Below are 16,869 nucleotides of genomic sequence, written 5' to 3'. Positions count from 1 at the left end.
CCCGGCAGACAACTTGGGAAAGCGGCTGACTAATGCTGCGGGCACAGCTGGAATTTGCCGCTGATGAGCCGGCACTGCGATCTCCACTTACGACAGCCACCTTTGCCGCAAGCCATGAATGCATGTACCGAACAAACACCACTACACGATGATCCTGTTCGGATTTGCTTCAGCTTTAAGAGTCAGGACATCCCAGGAGAACCTGGTGCTCGTCCAATAACTCTCGCGAATGCCTTTATGGAACCAACTTATGGACGGAAATTCGACTGGGATCGGGATCATTTCTACACACCAGCAGGCATAGACGAGGTCGGAGATAGCGCTAGAAGAAGCTTGTATATGTTTCTCGATATCAACAAGCACGCGAATCCTTCGTCGATATCCTTGCGCTGCGTTAAAGTCGTGAAGAAAGATTTATTGTAATTATAACGTACCCCCTGTGGCCTGAACTTACGCTGACGTCTTATATAGAACATTTAAAGACACAAACTTCAACGGGGCACTAAAATTCTCAAAATGGTACCCATGGGGCGGTCGCGACAGCGTCCAGCAGCAGCAGGTCTCACAGGTTACAGGCGACTGAGTTCATGATTTGCCTGTCAAAAGGTCCTAGATAGTCAACTCTTACGAGTTTATTTACAACATAGGTAATCGTAAAGGAAAGAGTTACAAGCGCCTTGTTCAATGAATCATGACACAACAATGCCAAGCCCTATCACGATCTCTCACCTACCCAATGTCTTGGTTCTGTCACAGAGGGCTAAAAGGCAAAAGGCTCTAACGAGCATAAGTACGCGACCTAAGAGTTTCAGCCTTCACTACGGTACAAAACTGGTTTACAGTAGCTATATTTATCTAAAGTAGACTAAGAAGTAGTTTAGGTAGAAGAAGTAAACCTAAATAGGGTTTACTATACTATGTATTCCACTTTTACTTCTACTTCTATTAATCTACTAGTATTACGTAGTAATAACTAGTTTCCTACTAACTATCTAAGTATTTTACCCCTCCTTTCTTTAATCTTCTTCACCACCTCTACCACCTCTACCACCGCCTCTATCACCACCTCCACCACCTCTATTATCACCACCTCCACCACCTCTATTATCACCACCTCTATTATTACCACCTCCTATTAGTAAAAATATTATAACTTATTATTATATTATATATACGTATAGCGTAAAGCTAATCTTTTCTACCCCTTTTAGTCTTAGTTAGGTATTATAGCGTATAATAGAATTAAACCTACTTTTTATACTTAATTTAAACCCCTACTAGAAAGGTAAACTACTACTTTAATAAAAGTAAACTACTACTTTAAACCTATTTATAGGTATATATAAGGTTAGTTTACACCTATATAGTAAACCCCTAGCGTACTATTCTATAGTAAACAATTTTTTACCGTAGTGCTTATAAAATAAAGGCCGTGGATTTTATTTCGTTCTCACTTCTAAGTATCTTTAGATTAGTCCAGTACCGTGGGCGTTCCGTTACGCGTGGACGTACGTTAACTATCTTATGTCTTATAAGCTAATAAGTGAGTGTAGTAACGCCGGACAGATATTTCTAGGGGGATGTATAGTGGTCCTGGCCTAGAGAAGCAATAGATAAGCGAGTAAATGAATTTCGTATTACTACAGGCCTATAATACAAGGAAACTTCGCATTCACACTCTCTCAGAGAGTGTCTCACTTCTGGTAACAGCTACATTCACAACAGTCTCATATTCCTATGTATTATTAGTAGGGTTTGGCTTAAAATTGGGCCCACTTACATGTGGTTCAGGGGCGACGCGAGAGTTTGAATCCTTATTATACACGTAGAAGTTGTTTTCGTGACGAACTATCATGTACACCTCAGTTTCGGACATGTGGCAAAGTTGACTAGCTTTTCGGATAAGCGTGTTAAATCGATTGTGTAGCTTAGGGCTTTGGGCGTAGGGTGATCGAAAGCTAGGCTCCTGTGGCATTTGTAGTTCGTATTGTATAGTATTATCCTACGAAAGATCTATTAGCAAAGGTCTTGTGTAATTATTGCTGCATTTCATACAGATTCTAGAGTTGAGCTAGAAGTACTATGACCGTCTTCTTCATGGGTGTATCCCTGGCTACCAGAAGCAGACGTGCTCTGGCACTGGTCTTCTAATATCTTTTCCAATTGAGTCTTGGAATAAAGATATTAGGCAGCTGCAACAGAACGATCGCGAAATGGGTAAGGCGTAAGTGGGTGGTCATGATAAGCTGAGGGCGGAGGAATAGCTAGCTGCAGTGCATCGAACGTCGCGCGGCGTTGAAGTTTGGCATATCGGCGTTGACTGTGCCGAGGAGGCACCATGCTGCCATTTGCGGTCGACCGTTGACGTGACATGTTCAAGCTGTGGTAGCAATAGCAGTAGCGCTTCTAAACTGCACTTTATATACCTAGGTACCTAGGTTAGTGTTCACATACCTTTCCAGGAACAATCAACGGTGAACAGGAAACGGTGAACAGAAAATAAGTACTGGGAACCAGGAATCGGTGAACAGGAATTGGGGCACGAAAAACGGTCCTTGGTTCTGCGGTTGTTACCTGCAGGACCAACTTGACGCGCTATTTTAACGTTAGCGGCGTGATAAACGTACCGGAAGTTGAATCGACCTACCGGTACCTAGTTAAGCGCCTGTTACATAGATTCTGCCACTGATGAAGCGCGAGGGCGCAAATTACATACATTTTTAGGTCTGAGTAACCCCATAGATAGAAAGAATTGACTCCTCCAGTTCGTAGGCTTTGCGCTTACGTGGGCCAAATGGTGGGATACCGTGTACTGAAATGGCGTGCTCCCAAAATGCGTCCTCTGTTGGGCAAGCACTCTCGCAAATTGGATGAGGGCAGACGCCTGAATATCTCTCGTAACTTGCGTTTGACCGAAATATTGACAATCTTCCAGTTATCCTTGTCAAGGGAGTCTAGCAACTTTGACTCGTGAAGCTCAGACCTAAGCCTAGCCAGTGATGGAAGTATTATAGGGATCCTTAAGATGTCAAATCCATAGAATGATTACGGCATAGGAGGAAGCACTACTCACGCTTGCAATGGTGCTAAGTGGAGGACCTGTCGCTCCTAGGCTCCTCTAGAGCCTTGGCTTATGGGTGTGCATGTCCGTCATTCAGGAGCAAGGCGTCCTCAGCCATGCGCACAATCATGCGCCGTCTGTACGGTGGTCCCCCATCTATGCTTATCTCTTTTCCCCCCTTATGGCTTCACTCCAGCTCCACCCTACATCCGCGACAACATCCGCTAGACTCCAGCTGCAATCATGCTTCAAACCATAGGTCGTAAGCGAGGCTGTGTTGTGATAACCGAGGGATCTTGTACCAATTTGCACAGTTCAGCGTGCACCATTTTTTGTATACAGCCTCAATACTTTGACTTTAAACATCCCTTGCGATCAATTTTGTCTTCCAGACTACCAGAAATCCTAGGAGGCCTCTCAGACCCCACGAGCTAGAACGAAATAGTCCCAGTAGTCATAGAATTCTCGACGGTCCAGTACTAGAGGCAGATATTTTGATTCCCATTCTGAACCAATCCGCGAGGTCCACCGAGCTTTGCAATACTCCCAATAATCGGGATACCATCCAGATTGATGCCAATCAATGATTGCAATAATCTGAGGGTTGGGACCAGAGGACAGAATGATGTTACTTGGGTGTAAATCAGCGTGCGTAAACACGATGGGAACATTGTCAGGGAGAAAGGAGCGGTATGGATGTGGTGATGCATCTTGATCATCCTGGGTTGGACCATATGCGGTTGTAAACCAGTCGTGGAAGTCAGAGACGCTCTCGAATGGCCCTGCAGTTGGAGAGTTGCTATCTGTAAAAATGATATCTAATAGCGGTTGCTTGCCAACATGACCTGGTCGGGAGGATTAGACAAACGCTGTACAAAATTCTGATGGTAGACTCGAGCGATGGGGGCTTTCAGATTGACCTGACGAAGTTGAACTTACCAATGAATGGTGGCCAAGAGTCCTGCTGAACACCGCGCAATGCAACGACCATGTCATGCAATTGTTGACAAACAGACGTCTTTTCTCCTTCAACCATAGTATCCCAGCTCTTCTCCATCGTCATGCCGTCCACCAGCTCCATATACAGGAACACTTGATCGTCGTCCTTGCACCACCCATACACTTCCGGAACAGGTAGGACTTTGGAAAGAGTGTTGTGGATGAATAAGAGGCATTGCCCCTCAGCAAGTGCTACCTCCGTCCCGTATTTCACTAATAGCCCTAGATTAGAAAAAATTACAGGTGGAGGCCGAGTTACGAGCTTAGCTCTGGGGTTTTCGGAGTGACTCGCCACTTCTCTCACTTCTGTCGGCGTTGGAAGAGACAGTGGTGCGTTCGGTTTCTTGAAGAATGATGACTCGCGGAATACAACGTTCTCGTCAAACGGGAAGGGTTCACGCCGTATCTCCTCTTCCATGGTGAAAGAAGATATCTCTGACGAGTTTTGTTTGTTCGTTGGCGGCAGTCTTTATAAAGGGTGCGTAAATGGGATCTTGTATCTCAGTGACAGATTGGTACGCGTTGTCTCCCCACCACAGTCGCTCAGATGAGTATCAGGGGATTATTGTTGTACTTCTTAACTCGGGACTAAGATTAGTGAACCTTAAACCAAGCTTCACTTGCATTTCCTATCTTGTCTGACCTTGACCGTAGTCACATAAAGACCAGCGGCTGGGAGGGAGAGTCAAGCATAGGGGTCGTAAGCTGAGTTTAGCGGAGCGAGTTGGTTTGGCGGGAAAGGGAGCATCGTGAGTTGAGTCGCGCAGGCAGTGAGCGGCTGAGGGGTCTCGCACTGCTAAATCAATCTAATGAGATTGTGTCGTGTCCGTGCATCTCATGCCGAACGTAGTTGATGACATAATCGTTGGCCAATAACGTTAGCGTCGAACACAGAACCGCTGAGCCTTGGCATCAGCATGACGTTGGCCTACCGGTCCTGGGTACATTGATTGCAACACAGTATCCCGCAAACAGTGATTTCAAGGGCTTTTGTGGGTGATCAGACAGGAGAGTATAGAGCTTCCCGTTCGCTCAGCTGAACTCAAGCAGTGTACCGGCGGATTAGTAGTCAAGTGGGTTGACCACTGGCGAATCCCCGCTGTTGTATGTTTTGGTTTTGTCTTCCCATCTTATGTGGAGTAATCCTGAAACATTAGTTAGCTGAAAGAGCATTCCGCGCGCAATGTACTACAACTCCTGCACATTGTCAAGGAACTCGGCGCTTATGAACGATTCCAAAATTTCTAAAAACTTGCCGTCATGAATCATCTCCATACTTAGCCCGCTCAAGGGTGGCATACATGCCATATTTTGATATAATCGTATACATCTCCTACCAGAGCATTCCCCTAATAAAATCCACAACCCACTCACCCCCGTGACAACCTGACATACCCACCCCACCCCCCACTCCCTCCTTGCGCAATCCCCAACCCTTCAATACTCAAAACTCTCCGTATGCAAATACACGCCCTGCGCCCCCGTCCCCTTGTGCACAGCCCGCTCATCGCTCAACACACAAACATCCCGCTTCACAGCCGCCACCAGACTCTCCGGCCCACACACCACGACCGCAGACTCGCCGCGCGCCTGCTCGAGCGACTTGCGAATCAGAGACCGGGTTGGAGGACGGCCGGGGTGGATGGCGATGAGGGGGTGGAGGAGGAGAGGGGAAGAGGGGGTGGAGAGCGGGGTGCTGGAGGTTTGGGAGGCGGGGCGGCTGGTGGCGGTTGTGTCGTGGGAGGATTTGGGGGTGTGGGTGGGGGTTTGGGATGGGGTGGTCATTGGTTGTTTTTCGACTTGGGGGTTCTCGTGGGGGTTTTGTGGGTGGGGAGGGGGGGAGGGGGGGAGGTCGCGGTATCGGATTGTGCCGTGTTTAGGAGACTCTTGTGGTGCTGTCGTGGATTTGGGCGGTGCGATGTTGGAGAGGAGGGATTTATGCTCATCGGTAAAGGTTGGGTCGCGGGTGATATATATTGTCATTTCCAACTTGATATCCTTGAGTCTCTCCTGCAACATGCGGAAATCTGCGTACACAGATGATAGTGACTCTGTGAACCAGGAAAGTTGACTCTTGCTCTTGACCACCCAGATGAAGCGCACATGGCGCGTGACGGCCCCCTTTGGGATTGCGAAAAGCCCGCTTCCAGGCTCGAGAAGACCGGATGCATTTTCGGTCCAGCCTTGGAGGAGGTCGCGGAGCAAGGGAACGGTGTATGTGGCTCCTGTACTTCCAGCGAGGAAGATTACGCTGTCGAATTGGCGCAAGGGTCGAATACAACCATAGGGCCCCTCGATAGTAACCGTTTTACTGGTCGACTCAGGGGAACCAATCCGCGGTTTCTCGGCGTGTCGAAAGAATCGCAGTGTACCTCCTTTCCTGGCCTTGATGAAGAACTCCATTCTTTTGTCTTGCGGTATCGATGAAATCGTAAACGGATGGTTCTGCAATGGCGCAACCGATGGGCAGGAGAGAAATACATGCTGGCCTGGAGTCCAGCTGATCGGAGGATCCCGTATGACGATGCGGGTAGTGTCATGTGGGAAAGGCGTAAAATCTGCCTGGCAGGTCAAGAAGCCGCCAGCTTGGCCTTGCTTCTTCAGCGAAGGATGAAAGAATGAAATGTTGGCATAAAGTAGTCTTAGAAATCGGACGACGCGGTCGAAAGCAAATAAGGCGATGGGTATCCAGACATAAATATGCATCTCGGCAGGGGTGTGGATGTAGACGAAGGCGAGGAAGAGGGCGAATGAAATGATGTGTTGGATTACGAAGACCTCGTAGTACCACCCTCGGATGGGTGTCATGGAGCTCAGAACAATCCATACTAGGGTACACCAAGCTGCCAGACCTTTCCAGACGATGGCATTGTTCTTGAGTTGGTAGCCCACGTAGTTGAATGGGGCCCATGCTAAGACGTTGTCAGTGTTTCTTTATATGCTAATAGGAAGAACTGAAACACTGCGGAGTTGTGTCTTCAAGGAAGGATGCCCCAATACGACATGAAAAATACGCAATACATACCACTGATGAAATAGCCCATATGCATAGTAGCCGTCAAGAGCATACATCTTGCACACCACCGATGTAGCCAGTTCAAACGTTCATAACTGATACCGCCCAGATAGCCAACAATGTTGTTCTTGCCTGAAAGCAGGAAAATGAGCGGCAGTTGTGAAATAGTGACGACACCACAGCGAAAGCCAACATCTTCCCGAGTGAAGACACTGTCAAGCTCGAGTCCATAGAGACAGAGAACAACCAGTACAACCACATTGAACACTACCAACGCTGTGCGCCCAACAGTAGGTAGTCTGAATCTCCGATTCTTAAACGGAATATGAATCGAGTAATTAGAAGCCTCCCTCGTCAAGGCATATAACGTCGCATTCCAGAGCGGGAGCCAGGACTGTGGCTTCGCAGGCGTTTGATCCCCCGATTTTGCTGCAGACAGTCTTTGCCTGCACAACACATGGTTGTAAATGTTGACCACCGTCGCCACAGCGATTGCAGTTCCAACAACGGCCCAGTAAAACGTTGGCCATGCGTCGAGTTCTGGCAGGGCGGCCATGGAGCCCATGGCCATGCCATGGTGGTGGCTCATGCTGCCTTGGTGGTTCACGGGCGTGTCGCAGCCTGCTGTCTCGAATCGGTTTCTGGAAACGGCTTGGAAGTTCTGGATGTCGAAGGGAGGGAGAGAGGGTACCGGTATCGCGTAGAAACGCTTGGGCCTCTGTATCGGTATGTTCTTTACCGGTATCGCATTCTTGCACACATTCAGACACCTCCTCAGTTTGCGCTCGGTCGCTCAGCCCTCAGGGTATAGTACTTAGGTGACAGTACAAGAGGGGACCGATTATTGATGAGGCAGGCCGCTCAATTCCAAGGTCAGCGACGGGTCACGGCTCGGCGGTGGCACAAGTCCTCTGTGGCCGGAATGGTCAGCTACCGGTATTGGTCCCGGTAATAGCTAAGATAGAACTACTCTAGGTACTGCACTGTCTGCCCAGAACCCCTCTGGATGTACATTGATGTGTTGCAGGGATGATCGAGGCCAGTGGGGGGCAGTTGTGGCGTTCACAGGCATCCTTGCCTTGGCCAGAAACAGTTAATCTTGCTCAAAGTCGCTCCCTCTCTCCCACGGTTCTTTAGACATCGCTTGCACAGGTGCTGCAATTTACCGTTCTTTTGTAGCGGTGAGAAACTAAGACAAAAAACCAAAAAACCAAAAAAAAACAAGCCACCAGAGTGTGCCAGGCTGTCCCTACTCCTTTACTTCTCAAATACCATGTGTCATGTCCATGTTGCACTTTCGGTGTTTCTTTTGACTTGTCCTGACACTTGATGCCTCAGCCCAGCAGTATTACCTTTCGAGTGTGTCGCAAGGTCGTGCACATTTCAAGGCCAAGCACTGTGTATTGAATTCAGGCAGACTTGGCGTCTTACTGCTATGCATTCATGCTGCTAGATTGCTACCGCCGTTCGTTGTCGTCCCGCCCCAGACCAGAGCGTGTAACCCCACCGAGAACACCACGTCTAAGACACCACGTTTAAGGCGATCGTTCTCCCAGTTCTACGTCGTAATCTGGATTTCACCGAATTGCACAACTTATTCTCAATATACAGCACATGCTCTCATACAGCATTTCATATATCGACACACATTGAACATCTTACCGGTACCTCGACGAACCTCCAACCGTCAATCACCACCACAATGGTCGCCCACGGAGATGACACAGCAATGGGAGCCATGGACGGTATGAGCGATTCAACCTCCACCTCGCACAGCGGCATGACCATGGCCTTCATCACATCCACAAACACGCCTCTCTACTCCCTAACCTGGACACCGCAGAACGCCGGCCAATACGCCGGAACCTGTATTTTCCTAATCTTCCTCGCCGTCGCCCTGCGCGCCATCTTCACCGCGCAAACCTTCCTCGCCATCAGAGCGACGAAGAGCGCACTCAAGCGACGCTACGTCGTGGTCGCAGGCGAGAAATCAGTCGCTGAACAGGCGCTCGACGATGGCAGCTCGACAACGGGTGTCCTGACTACCAACGGCGTACAGGAAGATGTGCGGATTGTGTCAGCACCGGTGAGACATGTGCAACCGTGGAGATTTGGCGTCGATCTTCCTCGTGCACTGTTGACGGCTGTTGCGGTCACGGTCGGGTATCTTCTGTGAGTTCCCCCCTGCCCCCCCCCCCCCCCTTTTTTTTTTCTCTCTTTCTCTCGCACGAACAACGAAGCCCCCTGAATGGAGAAGATAGGGAAAGCGGGCTAACAGCGAACAGCATGTTGGCGGTCATGACTTATAATGTCGGTTACTTTCTGTCGGTTATCGCAGGTGCTTTTGTGGGAGAATTAGCGTTCGGTCGGTTTCATCAAGGGGGCATGGGTATGTAAAGTGAGTCGCGGGCGGCAGACGGATTGCAACTTTATACCATACCTAGCCTACCTATTCCTGCAAGATCGATGTCATGATATACCTATTTCCTGTCACCTCACCACGGAGTTCTGAAAGAAGCTCGAGATGATTCCCACTTTGCACGAGATGCAAGACTGCAGGGTCAGCGGTGCTGTGGGCCTGCAACCCATCATCTCTTGTCTACAGCTACCGGTACCAAGCTTGTTCAGCGGACCGAATCCCCAACCATGTCGTCCATCATGATATGATTCCCCTGTCAATCCTACCACCAACACGCTCATTCGCCCATCCTTCAACGGAGCCACCACCGCTCGAGTACCCATGATACCTTACTAACAACCCCAACCCCCCACCCCCCCTGTCCCGCCTAGCGACCAAGCTTTGTACTAACCCGATGGTCTCCATTGGCGAGAAAACCTGCTCACTTGCCTGCACATCGAACCTTTCGGGTGGTCTGGGCAACCAACTCCCCATAGCCTGATAAGCTGGCTCTTTGATGAACCTCACTCTAGCAGATGCAGCCACCGATGTAGGACCCTGTACGCCTACTGTGTTGCGTTTAGCCCTGAGGGCTCGTGATGGTGTTGCGGGTTCGCTATGGCTTGATGCGAGTTAGGCGAGGTTGGCTGGGACGGAATGTACGATGGTACGGGCGTTGCGGGGAGACACATTGTGGTACTCTGGTGTGCCTATAAGCTAAGGAGGCACCACCTCGTGGCTTTGGATCTTGGTTTGCTCTTGAGCTTTGGATCTTCGTTCCTTTAAACATTCTTGCTGTCACATCTTGTAGTAGTTGGTCTCTTCTACAGCATCCATCCCCATCTCCGAATCAAGTCAATCACTCAAGATGCTCTCCACCACGCTTCTCGCCCTCTCCTTCCTCCCTGCCACCTTCGCACATTTCAAGCTCAAATATCCCACGTCGCGTGGATTCGACGATGACAAGGAAGGCACCTTTCCCTGCGGCGGCTTCGACACTGTTCAATCAGAGCGCACAAACTTTCCTATCAGCGGGGGCCCTATCCAGATCAACCTTGGTCACCCACAGACCAATGTAGCCGTTTACATGGCCATTGGCGACGACCCAGGAAGCGCATTCAGTATCAAGATGCAGCCCAACACCATGATCACTGGACTTGGCGACTTTTGCTTTGGCTCCGTTTCCGTACCTGCTGGCCTCAATGTAACCGAGGGAACAAAGGCCTCCATCCAGGTGGTCACAAACAACCACGAAAGCGGTGGTCTTTTCCAGGCAAGTCATCAATGCGTGACAGCAATAGCTGTCGTGTCCGCCCCTGAGCAATTGCTAACAGGGAAATATAGTGCGCCGACGTCACACTTGTGAACACGCCCCTCTCCTCGTCCGACTACAGCAACAACTGCAAGAACGCATCTACATCGGTTACCCAAGAAAACATTTCGGGTAACCCCAACGAGACCTCTTCTGGAGAGACTGGTGGCTCAGCTTCAGGGTCTGGGAGCGCTGCTGCTGCATCTCCCACAGCCAGCCCGGCTGCTGCATCGCAAGCAAAGGCTGTCTCGTGGGTTCTTGGCGCTGTTGGACTGGCGGGTATGGCTCTGTTGTAGATTTGTGGTGCAGATGCGCCATGAAGGAATACCACATCTAGCGAAAGCTCAGATGGGAACGTGGTTGTCCTGTCCACTCTGTTTCTTCAATTGGAATTGGCACGCTCAGCAAGTGCGATGTCATGTCAGTGATGCATCCGTGCTGGGTTCCTGAGAGTTGGCATATGCAGACATGCAGGGAATAATATTACGGTTCATGTTCACCAGTGGAATAGAAATCGGCTGTATTATCCTGCCTGCTGCCTCGTGTGAGATGGTTGTAACTGTGACAGGCAGTGTGGGAGGTGAGCGAAGAGCAGATATTCGATGGATGGAATGACACACAGGCTTGTGAGCCTGGGACTTTGCACAAAGCTGAGAATGTGTGCAGGCGAGATAGCGTGACAGTTTCCATGGTGTGACATGTGTCGTTGCCGTGTGCCGAGTGTCGTTTGTGGTGGAAGAGGTGAATGGGCTTGGTGTTGCCCCTCTCTCAGCCCTCTCAGCCCTCTCAGCCCTCTCAGCCCTCTCTGACGCTGCGGGTGCGGGGGATATTTTGGAGCTTTCCACAAGCGAGCACACAATCGGCGGTTTCCGCAGCACTCTCCGACCACTGCGTCAACTTCACCACCAACACCATTCTCGACTTCCCGCCCTCGACCCCGAAATTAGCTGTACGTACCGGTCCCGTGATTGCTCCGAGGCTTCCCTTCCGTCTCTCTTGGACTGTACTTGTCGTGGAAGCCCATCGCTGACTTGCCGCCCACGCACACAGTTCTCCCTCACGGTCGTCCCCCCACAACCGCAAATATGGATCAAGCAAAGTTGGCGCGTATGCAAGCGTCGGTGCGCATTGGTAGGTCACCCACCCCTAATCATCCCACCGGCGATGGCATTGAGCGGCCTCGTATGGGTTTTATAGAGACACAAATGGCTAACAGGCACGCGTGTAGGGTAAGGAATTTCCCCTCGGTCGAGTTTTCGCAGCCCCGCACCGTGTCTCGTCCCCACAGTAGCGAAATCCAGAAAATGGCAAATCGGCAGCGGAAAGACGTGCAACACGGACTGGAATATTGGAAAACGCGAACAAAGGCTGACTGGGTGATATAGCGGAAAGGGTACTCCCCGCAGGAAGGTCAAGAAGGTCCACAAGAACTCTGGCACCGACGACAAGAAGCTCCAGACGGCGCTGAAGAAGCTCAATGTTCAGCCCATCCAGGCCATTGAGGAGGTCAACATGTTCAAGAGCGACGGCAACGTCATCCACTTCTCGGCACCCAAGGGTAAGTTCCTGCTGGATCCAGACGATTTGGGGCACAGAGGGTTAGCATAGGGATACTTGTGGCGCCAGGCCATTGTATCTTCCTAGCTATGTCCTTCATGGCTACCCCCAGCGTTTTGGAGCCGAACCCAAATGACTAACATCTATGCAGTCCACGCCTCAGTACCATCAAACACCTTCGCCATCTATGGGAACGGCGAGGACAAGGAGCTGACAGAGCTGGTCCCTGGTATCCTCAACCAGCTCGGCCCAGACTCGCTCGCATCGCTGCGCAAACTCGCCGAGAGCTACCAGAGCATGCAGAAGGAGAAGGGCGAAGAGGGCGACAAGAAGGATGATGATGAAGAGGATGACGACGAGGACATCCCAGACCTTGTTGCTGGCGACAACTTCGAGTCAAAGACCGAGGTCGAGTAAAGTGGTTGTTTGTTCAGTAGCTTGGAGGATATCCTGGTAGAACCACAGCAGGGAAATGTGTAAACGGCCCACCGAATGTAATCTCGCATGATCGACTTACGCTGCTATGCAATCAACGGCTTTTTTCCAGTTGGCAGTCACGGCGAGTCTTGCATGGGGATACCGGACTGGCGTTGCGTTTCCAAAACATATGGAATGAAAAATATCCTTGCACACTTGCGCACTTCCGTCTTCCACACTTGAAAAATCATGTGCAGTTGAAGAACAGGTGCTTGACTAGGGTCCAGTACACTCTAATCGAAGAAGAACATGTCCTCTACGGAATCGCTATGCAGGTGTTGGAATCAGCAACATAGCTTGGGATCTTCCAACATTGTCAGAGCTTGACTTGAGGAACGCCACAATGACTCTCTGTATGTAAGCAAGTGATTGTAATCAAGCAGAGATTGGGGTCCAACAGCTTCGGGTCGGGTGCGATGCGTGCCGGCAATATCGAGGGGTAACTTGTTGTAGCTAGTTTGAGGTCTCGATTGCGCCACCAGGACCTGTGAATCAAGCCTCCAACACCGGTACGTAGAATGTAAGCAGGCGTACTTTGCCTGTCGCTAACTTGATTTTAACGATTAACGACGAGTATATAGACTTGAAACAGAGATGCCTCATCCTCTGAATCAAATTGACATCAGCTGCCATTCAAATCACATCCAGCATCCACTCTCGGTTCCCCACCTCTATTGTCCTACGCAAGACGCGCATTGACTAGAGACGCGACTTAGATCAAGTTACACAAGCGTATCGCTTTCGAGAACGTTTTTCCATCTTCCATTCCACAACCTACATTCTCTATCTTCGTGGATACTTTCCCCCTCTACATCACGACCATGAGTATCGAATCCATTGTAATTCTCGGCGGATCATTTGCAGGTATTGGTGCTGCACACTATGCGCTCCGACACGTCGTCCCACAATTACCCAAGAAACAAGACGTCTCCTATAATGTGATCATCGTCACCCCCTCCACGGACATGTACTGGAGGATTGCAGCACCCAGAGCTGCAGTGTCCAAGGAGATGATGCCCCCAAGCAAAATATTCTATCCCATCGCGCCAGCCTTCTCCTACGCCTCTTCCCAATTCAAGCTCTTGCAGGGTTTGGCAACACATGTTGACCCAGCTGGGCAAAACGTATCGGTTACAACTCGATCAGGAGAACGGCAGACTATCCCTTACGCAGCCCTTGTTGTCGCTACAGGTTTCACATCACCTAGCCCGCTCTTCACCCAAGAGACGGGTGCCAGGGCTCTTGAGTCTGTTTATGACGACTTCCAGCACAGCCTCAAGGGCGCCAAGCACGTCGTCATTGGGGGTGGTGGTCCAGTGGGCGTCGAGATGGCCGGCGAGATTTCAGAAATACTGAATGGCAAGCCAGGCTGGTTCGCGCCCTCCTTCCCCAAGGATCCCAAGGCCAAGATCACGCTCATCAGCAGTGACAAGAAACTGCTGCCCATTCTCCGCGAATCGATCAGTAAAGATGCAGAAACCCATCTCAACCGTCTCGGCTGCGAAGTCAGCTACAAAACCCGCGTCGAATCCGCCAGCAGGACTGGTGCCACCACGCTCGTCGAACTCTCCAACGGCGAGACCATCGACGCAGACATCTACATTGACGCCACCGGTACCCGTCCAAACACTAGCTTTCTGCCCAAAGACTGGCTCAACAACCGCAACCGCCTTGTCTGCAACGAGAAGACGCTCCGCGTTGAACATGCCACCGCCGGCCCACGCATCTACGCGCTCGGTGATGTGGCATCGTATACCCGCGGCGGAGTCATGGACATGTCCGATGCGATTCCTGTCGCCATGTGCAATCTACGCACCGATCTGATTGCCCATCTCACGGGCAATGCGCCAACGGGTGATCGCCACTACACTGCCAATCTCAAGGAGTCGCAGGTCGTGCCGATTGGGACGCAAAAGGGTGTTGGCGCGTTTGGAGGCATCAAGCTGCCGAGCCAGATGGTGTGGATGATGAAGGGTCGGGACTATCTGATTGGCATGTTGGCTGAGTCGACGCTGAGGGGAGATGGGTTTAAGAAGGAGGGCAAGTGGACGCCGGTTCGGGATGCGACGGCGAAGGTTGGGTTTAGCTCGGGGTAGAGTGTGGTCAGAGCTGTGATGGGGTAGTGATGATGTGTTGTGTTTTTTGGGAATGCCCTGGGGTGGTTGGCAAATCTACTTTGATAGCAATAAATTAATACATGTTCTTCTCTTCGTAGGGTATTTACAGTTTTGTGTATCGTCTATGGCTAGGCGACTAAGAACCGCGAGATTAGCTTCTTGATAGGCTGGAAAACACGACGGAAGGATCCAGGTCCATGAGTGGGGCTGACAATTGCACGGAAACAAAATTCCCTAAAGATTTTGTTAATATGCCAGACCCAACATATCACAAAGGATGTAAAATGGCCGGAATGTAATGAGATCGCTCAAGATCTCCGAGCCCCACTTAAATTAAGCTTAAAAGCTAGCGCGTCATAGCTCCCCGCCAAAATTTCGAAACATCAACAATTGGCAAGACAACACGACACCGCAAACCACACCACACCCACACCAGCCATTGTCGCGCCAAAGAGGCCACGCCAGGACGAATCGCCGAATAAAATACAGGGGATTCTATATATAGAAACCCACCATGGCGACAACAGCGCCCGCCCCATCAGCACCTCCCGCTCTGACCTTCCCTCGTCCCATTTTCGCAGCCGTTTCACCCCACCCTTTCCTCCAAGCACACCTCTCTGCCGCCTCAAAATCGAGCAAAAAAGGTCTCCGAGCCAATGGCCGCACCGCACACGAGTTCCGCACACCAGGTCTTCATACGGGCAGTCTGACACATTGCAACGGCAGCGCAGTGGTGCGCTTGGGCAACACAAGCGTCGTCTGCGGTGTACGCGGTGAAATCCTGAGGGAAGAAGATATCTCGGGCGAAGTACCGACGCCGAACCTACACGCATCAGAGGACGAGAACCTGGAAGATGAAGACGATGACGACGACAACGACGACGAAATATCCAAACTCCGCCTCCTCGTACCCAACATCGAACTCAGCACCGGCAGCACACCCACCCACATCCCCGGCAATGCACCCTCAACCCACGCCCAAACACTAATCACCCGCATCCGCTCCCTCCTCCACTCAACCCGCCTCCTCCACCCACGCACCCTCCGCATCCTCCACACCCCACCCACCACCGCGGACCCACCCCACGCCCCCGAACGCCCACAACTAAAAGGCTACTGGGTCCTCTACCTCGACATCTTCTTCATCAGCATCGACGGCAACGCTTTCGACGCCGCTTGGCTCTCCCTCCTCGCCGCCCTGCAAAACACCACACTCCCCCACGCCTTCTACGACGACCAACTCGAGCGCATCCTCTGCTCCGACGACCCCACAGAGGCCCGCAGACTCGCGCTACGCGGCTGTCCCGTGGCCGCATCGTTTGCGGTGTTTGAAGCGAGCGCCGAGGACGGGGATGATGATGATGATGCCGGGCAGCGTGACGAGGACTCACGTGCTGCCGGTCATTGGATTCTTAGTGATCCGGATGCATTTGAGGAGAGCGTGTGCACGGAGACGGTTTGTCTGGTCGTTGATGGCAGGGGAGGCGGGGAGGCAGGGGTGGTGTTGCGCCGGGTGGAGAAGAGTGGGGGTGCGGTGGTGGGCAGGCGGGAATTGGCTGGGTTGGTGGATAGGGCGGGGGCGCGGTGGAGAGAGGTTTTTGCGGGTTTGGGGAGGGACGGGGTGCGGTGAATGGGCTGCTGAGGGGATAGAGGGGGAACATGTGTTCTGCTCCATTCCATTCCGTGTCCTGGTTCACAAAGCAAATGGCAAAAAAGCAAGAATCAAAGACAAGGTTGTAGGAACGTCACTTGTTGCAACAGTATGCTGGAAGATTGGACCTGTGATATCTTCCGTGTAAACACATTGCCCTGTCTTCTGTCTGTCTGTGTGTGTTTTTTATATATATATATATTCATTCCTCTTTGCAAATTTGCACGGTTTAGTTGGCTAGGATGGAATGGGATGGGATGCAATGGTTTGATTTGCAAGTT

At 51.0% G+C, this 16,869-nt stretch overlaps 10 protein-coding genes across 10 annotated transcripts; 6 read left to right on the top strand and 4 right to left on the bottom strand.

Moving 5' to 3' along the window:
* Positions 1–47: 47 nt before the first annotated feature.
* Positions 48–672, top strand: IAQ61_009118 (uncharacterized protein). The gene is made up of 2 exons (XM_003836742.2): positions 48–419; positions 472–672. Exons 1-2 carry the CDS (start codon positions 64–66, stop codon positions 581–583), a joined length of 468 nt encoding a protein of 155 aa, XP_003836790.2. The 5' UTR covers positions 48–63; the 3' UTR covers positions 584–672.
* A 938-nt stretch (positions 673–1,610) lies between these two features.
* Positions 1,611–2,099, bottom strand: IAQ61_009117 (uncharacterized protein; the record flags this gene model as incomplete). The annotated part of the gene is made up of 3 exons (XM_066098264.1): positions 1,611–1,735; positions 1,781–2,002; positions 2,082–2,099. The coding sequence occupies 3 exons, from the start codon at positions 2,097–2,099 to the stop codon at positions 1,673–1,675; spliced, it is 303 nt and encodes a 100-aa protein (XP_065951903.1). The 3' UTR covers positions 1,611–1,672.
* Positions 2,100–3,478: 1,379 nt separating this feature from the next.
* On the bottom strand, positions 3,479–5,467 carry IAQ61_009116 (uncharacterized protein; the record flags this gene model as incomplete). The annotated part of the gene is made up of 3 exons (XM_003836740.2): positions 5,317–5,467; positions 4,001–5,205; positions 3,479–3,906 (listed from the first exon to the last, which is right to left on the bottom strand). The coding sequence occupies exons 2-3, from the start codon at positions 4,476–4,478 to the stop codon at positions 3,479–3,481; spliced, it is 906 nt and encodes a 301-aa protein (XP_003836788.1). The 5' UTR covers positions 4,479–5,205; positions 5,317–5,467.
* On the bottom strand, positions 5,468–7,937 carry IAQ61_009115 (uncharacterized protein). Its single transcript, XM_003836739.2, has 2 exons — positions 7,086–7,937; positions 5,468–6,972 (listed from the first exon to the last, which is right to left on the bottom strand). The coding sequence occupies exons 1-2, from the start codon at positions 7,663–7,665 to the stop codon at positions 5,498–5,500; spliced, it is 2,055 nt and encodes a 684-aa protein (XP_003836787.2). The 5' UTR covers positions 7,666–7,937; the 3' UTR covers positions 5,468–5,497.
* Positions 7,938–8,169: 232 nt separating this feature from the next.
* IAQ61_009114 (uncharacterized protein) lies at positions 8,170–9,473 on the top strand (the record flags this gene model as incomplete). The annotated part of the gene is made up of 2 exons (XM_003836738.2): positions 8,170–9,248; positions 9,362–9,473. Exons 1-2 carry the CDS (start codon positions 8,779–8,781, stop codon positions 9,471–9,473), a joined length of 582 nt encoding a protein of 193 aa, XP_003836786.1. The 5' UTR covers positions 8,170–8,778.
* A 259-nt stretch (positions 9,474–9,732) lies between these two features.
* On the bottom strand, positions 9,733–10,264 carry IAQ61_009113 (uncharacterized protein; the record flags this gene model as incomplete). The annotated part of the gene is made up of 2 exons (XM_066098263.1): positions 9,733–10,060; positions 10,146–10,264. The coding sequence occupies 2 exons, from the start codon at positions 10,262–10,264 to the stop codon at positions 9,733–9,735; spliced, it is 447 nt and encodes a 148-aa protein (XP_065951902.1).
* A 78-nt stretch (positions 10,265–10,342) lies between these two features.
* Positions 10,343–11,082, top strand: IAQ61_009112 (uncharacterized protein; the record flags this gene model as incomplete). Its single annotated transcript, XM_066098262.1, has 2 exons — positions 10,343–10,782; positions 10,869–11,082. 2 exons carry the CDS (start codon positions 10,343–10,345, stop codon positions 11,080–11,082), a joined length of 654 nt encoding a protein of 217 aa, XP_065951901.1.
* A 1,216-nt stretch (positions 11,083–12,298) lies between these two features.
* EGD1 (Nascent polypeptide-associated complex subunit beta) lies at positions 12,299–12,760 on the top strand (the record flags this gene model as incomplete). The annotated part of the gene is made up of 2 exons (XM_066098261.1): positions 12,299–12,344; positions 12,495–12,760. 2 exons carry the CDS (start codon positions 12,299–12,301, stop codon positions 12,758–12,760), a joined length of 312 nt encoding a protein of 103 aa, XP_065951900.1.
* Positions 12,761–13,641: 881 nt separating this feature from the next.
* IAQ61_009110 (uncharacterized protein) lies at positions 13,642–14,916 on the top strand (the record flags this gene model as incomplete). The annotated part of the gene is made up of 1 exon (XM_003836735.2): positions 13,642–14,916. One exon carries the CDS (start codon positions 13,642–13,644, stop codon positions 14,914–14,916), a length of 1,275 nt encoding a protein of 424 aa, XP_003836783.1.
* Positions 14,917–15,451: 535 nt separating this feature from the next.
* On the top strand, positions 15,452–16,567 carry IAQ61_009109 (uncharacterized protein; the record flags this gene model as incomplete). The annotated part of the gene is made up of 1 exon (XM_003836734.2): positions 15,452–16,567. The coding sequence occupies one exon, from the start codon at positions 15,452–15,454 to the stop codon at positions 16,565–16,567; it is 1,116 nt and encodes a 371-aa protein (XP_003836782.2).
* Between the last annotated feature and the right edge of the window lie 302 nt (positions 16,568–16,869).

The sequence above is a fragment of the Plenodomus lingam genome (assembly GCF_022343315.1).
Source record: "Plenodomus lingam strain CAN1 chromosome Unknown contig_5, whole genome shotgun sequence".
NCBI classification, from domain to species: domain Eukaryota; kingdom Fungi; phylum Ascomycota; class Dothideomycetes; order Pleosporales; family Leptosphaeriaceae; genus Plenodomus; species Plenodomus lingam.
Note: the sequence above shows the minus strand (reverse complement) of the source record. Positions and strands in the feature narration are given on the sequence as shown.

Bases quoted from the DNA above. Each gene is read 5' to 3' on its own strand.
- IAQ61_009118 (XM_003836742.2), top strand. From the start codon at position 64: ATGAGCCGGCACTGCGATCTCCACTTACGACAGCCACCTTTGCCGCAA. The intron at 420-471 runs GTAATTATAACG...CGTCTTATATAG, and splicing joins GTCGTGAAGAAAGATTTATT to AACATTTAAAGACACAAACT.
- IAQ61_009115 (XM_003836739.2), bottom strand. From the start codon at position 7,665: ATGAGCCACCACCATGGCATGGCCATGGGCTCCATGGCCGCCCTGCCA. The intron at 6,973-7,085 runs GTATGTATTGCG...ACAACGTCTTAG, and splicing joins TATGGGCTATTTCATCAGTG to CATGGGCCCCATTCAACTAC.